This window comes from Lupinus angustifolius, chromosome LG16 (assembly GCF_001865875.1).
Source record: "Lupinus angustifolius cultivar Tanjil chromosome LG16, LupAngTanjil_v1.0, whole genome shotgun sequence".
NCBI classification, from domain to species: domain Eukaryota; kingdom Viridiplantae; phylum Streptophyta; class Magnoliopsida; order Fabales; family Fabaceae; genus Lupinus; species Lupinus angustifolius.
The window spans coordinates 3,586,288-3,595,069 of record NC_032024.1 but is presented as its reverse complement, the minus strand read 5'-3'; the positions used below and the strand labels follow the sequence as shown (position 1 = coordinate 3,595,069).

Below are 8,782 nucleotides of genomic sequence, written 5' to 3'. Positions count from 1 at the left end.
TTAATAATATTTTCTCACATTATTAGGTGGAATTAATCATTTTTGGATTCATGATTGTTCTTTCCAACAAATATCATTCATATGAATCAAATCATCAATCTTTAAGATTTAGTAGAGTCATGTACCATTAAACTAACATCTTGTTGGTTGTATAGCCTTATATTGGATGAGAATAAATAATTTCAATTATTTCGTTAGAATATCTACAATGTTTGTGTGTCTTGCTTTTGGATATATTTCCCGGTACCGTTTTAATTTTCTCATTTAAAAAATATATGTATATTTTACATTATAATTGTGTTCTCTTGAGATTTCATAATCTTTTTTTTAATGAATTTATTGTTTTTCATGAACAAGTAAATGATAAATGAGAAAACAATAAATATCATATAGAAAATATAAAGAGCCTTATAAACAATAATAAAAAATAATAATAAAATGTAAATCTATACAATATCATTGTAAAGATTTATATAGTTACTTTATTATCCATCATTCATTTGTATTACTTATATTTAAAAGTAAAGGATGATAAAAATATGAATAGTTGATAATATAGTAAAAGCGTAAAAATCTCTTACACAATTAGTTATACATATTTTTCTCTAAAATATTCTAATATGTACGAGAAAAGTAATTAATATTTATGCTTTTACAACTATGAGAGAATATATTTTTGGTAAGAAATGAGAAGATTTGATTGAATGTATCAAATTGCATTAAAAAGAATGGTATTAATGATTTGACTATTCCTCTTATACCAAATCAAGTTATTTATATATTTTATTTATTTATCTTGGTACACATCTAAATTTAAAATTCAACCTATAATTAAAAGCTTAATGATAGTGACTTAGTGGTATAGTGATTATTTATTTCTGAGGTCACGGGTTCGAGTCGCGAAAGGCTTCTCTTTGTGGGGATTAACACATTGTAGCATGTATTTAACCTTGTGGGTGACACGCTCAATGTATTAATGGGTCTGTCGCATGTCAAAGCTGAGTGTTACAAAGCTTAACGATAGCGACTAAGTTGTATAGTGACTATTTATCCTTAAGGTCACGGGTTCAAGTCGCGAAAGACTCCCAATTGCGGGGAATAAAATATTGCAGGGAGTATTTAAGCTTGTGGGTGACATGCTTAGTATATTCATGGATTTGGAAAGTCGCATGTCAGAACTGGAGTGTTACAAAAAGCTTAATGATAGTGACTTAGTGTTGTAGTGACTATTTATCTGTGATGTCACGAGATCGAGTTGTTGAAGGCTCCCTTTGGGGAATAAAATACTTCATGATGTATTTAAGCTTGTGGGTGACACACTGAGTATATTCATGGGTCCGAGGGTCGCATGTCAGAACTGGGTTGTTACAATAAAAAAGTAGCTTCATGATAGCAAATCAGTTATATACTGACTATTTATCCCCGATGTCACAAGTTCGAGTTACGAAAGGCCCCCACTTGTGGGGAATAAAATATTGCAGATATATTTAAGTTTGTAGGTGACACACTCAAAATATTCATGGGTACGAGAAATCATATGTTAAAATTGAGGTGTTACAACAAAAAAAAGGGTATTTTTATTACATTCTATAGTCTACTTTAGTTCATTGGGTGAATATCATAATATGGAAAAAAAATATTTAAAAATTTAAAGCTTTTGAAAATAAAATTTATATATATTGAGTTTTGTTGGTAAAGTTACAACAAATAAAGTGGCACATCATAGTTACACAATTTCTCCATTCTCCACACGAAATATATTAAATAAATTTAGAGTCTACATTTTTTCCACACCGTCCCTCAAAATTGTTATGGTCCACCCTACACGGAGTATTGCAACTCAATAATCAATAGATCATGGGTTACAAAAATTAGGAATAGGAAAAACGAAATTTCAACATCTTCCAACTAATTTAAAATTTGGAAAATATGGTTAATTAACTCCTTCTAACCCAAATGATTTTAAAACACTATATTTTTTAATTTGAACTTAAGAAGATAGAAAAAGGAGAGAGTTCATTTTTCTCTCTCTTGATTGAGGGAAGATGAAGAAAAAGTTAGTGAATTCACTACTTTTTGTTTCTCTCCTCATTGGATAAGAAAGTGAATATGGGAAGTATTATATTTGTAAAATATAAATTTACCCTTCAACTTCACTTCAAAAAGTTAATGTAACAAATGTATTCTTACATATAAAAGGTAAAAGGGATTCACTTATTTCAAAAGTCAGTTTTTTAAACTTATTCCTCATCATAACCATCAATTCGAAAAAAATATAATGATTTGAATTAGTGAGTAAATCTAAACATTAAATATCCTAGAATTGATTGCTAGAATGTAGAGTATGGTTAATAAACTTACCATTATATATTTATACAAAATTTCACCTCTTTTCTCTTTTTTCTCTCCTGCCAACAACCCTTAAAATCTACCATCTTTATTTCTTTATTCTCTCTACTCATAGTCTATTTTTTATATTATCTCCTATCTTTTTCATCCCTAAACCAAAGAAAGCATAAATCTTGTTGGGAGAGGTCGACATTGAGTTATACTTCTTCTTAAGTGATGTAACTGATGTTCATTGAAAATTGGGTCACGACATATTGTAACACCCATGAATGAGTCAAAATAATCATTTAATTCTGTATAGTAACAAAAATTACCCGAATGCTCTTTTAACACTCTTTTTGTATGTTTCTTAATAAAAATAAGTTGAACAAAATTAGATTTCTTTTTGTTAAATCTAATTTGTTTAAATTTTGTAAAAAGTCTCTCTTAAACTTGCGTATGTTTAATTTACACTTTCTGAACCATTGATTCTCTTTTTTTTTTAATCAATTACTCGAATACAAGAAACTACCTTCTTTATAGTGATTCAAAGTGGTTACCTTCCATATATAATGTTATCATGTTCCCAACGTTGTTAAAATTGTTCAACGTATCGTCCTCCTTCACCACATACTTTTTTCGTTATGGAGTACTCTCAAACCTCCTACATTGTTTACATTTTTGTTTGAGGTGCCTTATTAACACCATCATTGCTATTTTAAACTAAAAGAATACCACTCTCCCATTTGACATAAGAATAGAAGGAATTACAAATGGACAAGACAAGTTATAGCAACCCATATTCATGTCTTATTTCGATCAAAATATTGCAGGGATTAAAACATAGGTGCAATCCCACTAATGTGAGTAAGAAATATGAATTGGGAAAAGGCTTGATGAATGGGACTGTGAGAGTTGGAAGAGACAAAAGTTTGATGAGAGTATTAGAAAGAGTGATGTTTGTAGGTTTATGTACATGGCCATAACCATTTGCATGCTTATTAAGAAGTAGAATTTTACTTCGTTGCATGGGTTGTTTGAGCTAGATGATTGGGAGTGGGGTTCAAATGGGTTGGAAATGTTTGGCTCAGGAAAACCCACTTGAGATAATCGGAGGCAAAAATTGGGAATTTTAATTTTGAGCTACTAAATTGATAAAATCTATAATTTTTGAGGATCAAAAGTGTTAAAGGAAATGATATATCCATGATTATAATGCAAATAAAGTGCGTAAATGACATGATAATCTACTCTCACTTTCCTTGTATGTAATGTGGTTATAAATAATTCACAAAGAATTTAAAATTTGTGCACTAATGGTGTAAAGTTTTTTACACTATCAACACATCATCCACCATTGATTTGTGTTACTTTGTTTGAAAGTTAATATTGGCTAATAAATTAATAATGAATGATTGACTGATAATGTAAAAAACACTTACACTGTCAGTGTATACATATTAAATTCATTTACAAATATTAATTGTGACTCTTAAATGTAAATAATTGTGACTCTTATAAATAATTGTGACTCTTAAATGTATTAAAAACTATATGAATATTTTAAAATTAAGCATCTATTTATTAGGATAAAGTAAAAATATATATTAATATATAAATGCCTATAGATATATTAGAATAAAGTGTATCATATGATGAAGATAACTTATCACCTTAAATCTTGGTATTTGATATGTATTTTTTCATTTACAATATATTTTAAAATAAAAACTTGTTGAATGAAGAAAAATGACATATATATCAAACATTGAATAGATTTAAGGAGACAATTATATTATTGTATTATGAATTACTTTATTATATATATATATATATATAATATTATAAATTAAGATTCCAGCTGCCCCTCGGAGCAAGAGTACATGAGTCATTTGCAAACCTTGATTGTCGTGCCAGCATCAACGGCTTTTGACTTCCGTAAGTTGGGCCAACAGGACAACGACATGTGTGCAAATAAACCAAAAAATAAAGTTGAAAGTGATATTTGAATAATTGCATCATATGTATGTACGACTTTTTTATTATGTAATTATTAGTTTAACATCATAATATTTACTCATAAAATCTATATACCGTAAAGATATATATAGATTATTTTTAGAAAAAAAATAATAAATAATATAATGAGAATATATAAAAGTTACACATTGTTGATGTATATATTTTTTTCATAGTTTGATATCAATAATTTATATGTACTATTAATATATGAATGATATGATAAGTTAACAATATAAAATATTTCATATATTTACAATATACTTATTCAAAATACATCTATCTAAAATTTACTACAGTTATGTTATTTGAATGATTATAATATTTTATATTCACTCTTTTTGAATTAGAACTTACATATTATATTTTTCCAAGACCATTTTAAATAAACTTATCTCAATTAAGAAATGTAATTAATACCATTTGAATTACTAATTCATCAATATTATAATATAATACAACTCCAGCTATCGCATAGAAGAATTAGGGTTTACATTTTTTAATATATTAAATACAGTGACTGATAAATTATCACATTTGTTTTTTTTTAAGTAAATTATACCCTGAATTTTAGTGAAATTATACAAATCAACCATCACTTTTCTACACCTACACAAATCTATCTCATTTTTATACTTTTATTCTATTGACCACACCTACATGAGAAATAAGTGTAATTTTGTGAACAAAAAGTGTGACAAATGCAATTAAACAAAACATGATATATTGCGGAAACAAGTCTAAATAATATATTAGTCGATACCTCTTTATTATTTTTGGTTCATTACGATATAATATAAGAGCGATTTAAACAATATTTTTTAGAATTGTTGATGCAATTTGTAACAAAAAATAATAAAGATACATTAATTTGTATATTATTTGAATTTTTCCTCACAATATATCAAGTTTTGTTTAACTAATTGCATTTATCACATTGATCAATGTAATGAAAGTATAAAAACTATGAGAGGTTTGTGTAAGTGTAAAATTGTGAGGGGTAATTTATGTAATTTCACTAAAACTTAGGGAGTGTGGGTGTAATTAAATCTTGTTTTTTTATAAGTGTCATTTTAGGTACTTTAGACAAATAAAAAATCATTTAATTTTTCATTTCTTAGAAAGTTGTTGATTCCCTATTATACTATATTTAACTTTCCTTCTCCCTTTTCCTATTTTTACAATAATTATCTATACTATGAAGGGAAAACATGGTGAAACTTTCACCATGGTGTAATTTTCACTTCTTATTTTGTCCTTAATATTATTTAGTTTTTACAAAAAAATTATATAATCATAAATAATCATCATCAACATATTAATTAATTACATCTTTCACATTAAATTGAACATTATCATAAAATTGAATATGTAATACTATGCAATATTGATCGGTAGACATAAAGTGCAAGTACACAAGTGATAATAATATAATTAAAGAATAAGTAATTAGTATTATCTTCAATTTTAACAATCGCAATTACACAAAGTGCAAGTACACAAGTGATAATAATATAATTAAAGAATAAGTAATTAGTATTATCTTCAATTTTAACAATCGCAATTATATAAGAATAATTTTACTTTTGAAATAAATATTTTAAAACAGAACGAAGATGATACTAATTTCTTATTAAAAAATGATGTAGGGGGAAAAGATAAACCACTAAGTTGTGCATTATAATTTGCATTCATCAATAAAATGTTTGTCTAATGTTAAGCTAAATATAAGATAATCAAAATGTTAAATGTTTGCTTTTTGCATTGGCTATTTGTTTTAAAGGACAGTCACACACGTTAAAAAATATTAAGTCTTTAACCAAAAGGTGATGAAATATCATTCGTAGTACCCAAATAATATTATATACAAGATAAATATTGATGAATTCATTAATTTAAATATGAGAAAATAGTACCTTATTAAATATTGTAACAATTTTTATATAAAAAACAAATGTATGTATTAATAGTGTATGAATTCATTATATTATTTATAATTCAAATTTTATCATTGACTCTTCAATAAAAATAATACAAATAATGATAGATTGTGTATCAAATGTGTATAAATTCTTATATTAACAATATATAAGTATTATATTTATTATATTATCTATCATTTATATAATAATTATTTCGAATATTAAATTAAAAATACAGAAGAATAATAAATATTTTACCCACCATATAAAAAACTGTATCCACGAATATTAAACTCTTGAAAAATAATATTCTTAATCATTTAATTTTGATCAATCTAAATTAATGCACTTTAATCTTCTAAATAAATTTCCCCTGCTTAGAATAATTCAAAACGGATGGATATTTGGTCCAAGCAAAGTGACAAAGTTAAGAGGTAAAAGGTGTTACTTGTAAGGTATAACTCATCTTCTCTCCTCAAAAGAGAAGACATGCGATCTATTACTCAAACTCCAACACCATAAACAAACCCTCCATTTCTTCTTTTCCTTCTTCTATTTTGTCCTCGCTCTTTTTCTTTCTCTCCTTTCATTTCACACACCACTTTCCACTTCCCAAATCCCCTTGTATCTATTTTCATTTTTTTGTAATATGAGTTTCAAATGGACCCAATATTATTAATAAAAACCATTCCTTTCCATTTTTTGCAACCATTCCAATTCGTTTTTTCCTTTGTTCCCTCTTTGTCTCACTATTCTTAAATATTGTTCAATTCTTCAACCTTCTCACGAGATCTCTGTGCCAACACTGTCCCTACCTCATCATCACCCTCTTTAATTATAACACCTTTTCTTCAATTTCAATGTTTCTCTTTTAACTCTTCTCCGTAACTCGCTCTGGGTATTATGAGTCAACTCGGTCGAAGACAGAGGGAGACACCAACCACGATTCTGAGTTTGTTAACGGATCAAATGGACGGCGTTGATGGAGGAACTCGAAGAAGACGTAGTTTGAAGGAACGGCTAGGATTCATCGGCATGGGTTGTTGTGGGGCCACATGGGTTTTCCGTTCAACAACTCTAACGGCCACTAACGGTAGAGAACAACAACCCCAACAAGAAGAAGAAGAACATAACCAGCACGAGTTTCTGGAACTGGGTTCGGGTCAAGATCCGAACTTGTCACAACCCGAATGTCTGGGTCCGATTGCGTCGGGTTCTTCGTCGGGAATGAACCTTGCGGCGGCGTTGGCGGCGGAGAGGGAGCTGAGGGGACCGAATGAAGTGGAGAGGGTGTCGCTGATGAGGCTACTGGAAGAGACGGAGGAGGTGGTGGTGGTAGAGGAGAAAGGAGTGACAACTGCGATGGGGAATGATTCAGTGTGTTGCGTGTGCATGGGAAGGAAGAAAGGCGCAGCTTTCATTCCATGTGGACACACTTTTTGCAGAGTGTGTTCCAGGGAATTGTGGCTCAATCGAGGCTCTTGCCCCCTTTGCAATCGTTCTATTCTCGAGATTCTCGACATTTTCTAATTATTAATGTCTTAATTTTCTTCTTCAATGATGAAAGTATATGAATTTATGTATTTTTTATCACCCAGATGTTTGTCGTATATACTATATCTATTGTTCAGTGTTCTGCTTTATTTTATTTTTGAAAAATAATGAAATTTACTATAACCTCAACGAAAAGTTTCTAGAGTGAAATTTAATGTATGTATGATTGTGATCGGCTTTGTTTCAGAGATTCTTGTGTTTTTAGAGGAATTAGAAGAGATAACTTCTGAAAGTAACATATTTGTTTGGGAGTTGATTGAAAAAAATGAAAATGAAAATGTTTGAACACCCAATTTTATTCATGAAAAATCCAAATCAGTTTTATAGCATGGGATTGATGCTTATCTCTTTGTTTTCTTTTAAAATAAATAAATAGTATGACTAACTAGATAAATCAACATTTTGAAGACCGGAAGTCTGATTGGTCGTCGCTGATCAAACTTGAAAATGGTTCTCGTTTGTAGTCTTAATTGAATGAAAGGTTGAACTATTTTAAAACAAAGATATTTTGACCGTGCTAAGTAGTTATACCACAATAACTTGGAAAGTGAATAAGACGGTTCACTTAAAAAAATAGAATAGTAATCTTATGTTTTGGTTTTACTCTAATACAACAAGTATTGAGAGATATTAATATACTATAATTATAAATCATATAAAAATAATTCAAACTCATTCAAAATTGCATATAATATTTAGATTAGCTTGGATCAAAAATCTTAATATAGATAAACCAAATAAAACTTGACCATAATGTTAATTACATATTCGTATCAAGTGAATTTTCTTTTTGTGCCTAAAAATCAATTCACCCTCACCACAAACACCTACAAAAAATGAAGTATGGGTGATTAAAAAAGTCCACATCTATTAAATTTTGAGGACCATCATAAAACCCGAATGCTGAAGGCCCAATGACATCTTTAAGCCGGGTCGATATTGTCAAGCTTATACCTTAA

The 8,782-nt window shown here is 28.6% G+C and overlaps 1 protein-coding gene across 1 annotated transcript; it reads left to right on the top strand.

The window, feature by feature from the left end:
- Positions 6,662–7,859, top strand: LOC109328978. Its single transcript, XM_019562631.1, has one exon. The coding sequence runs from the start codon at positions 7,173–7,175 to the stop codon at positions 7,797–7,799; it is 627 nt and encodes a 208-aa protein (XP_019418176.1). The 5' UTR covers positions 6,662–7,172; the 3' UTR covers positions 7,800–7,859.

Excerpts from the sequence above, each read along its gene's own strand:
- LOC109328978 (XM_019562631.1), top strand. The coding sequence starts at position 7,173 with ATGAGTCAACTCGGTCGAAGACAGAGGGAGACACCAACCACGATTCTG.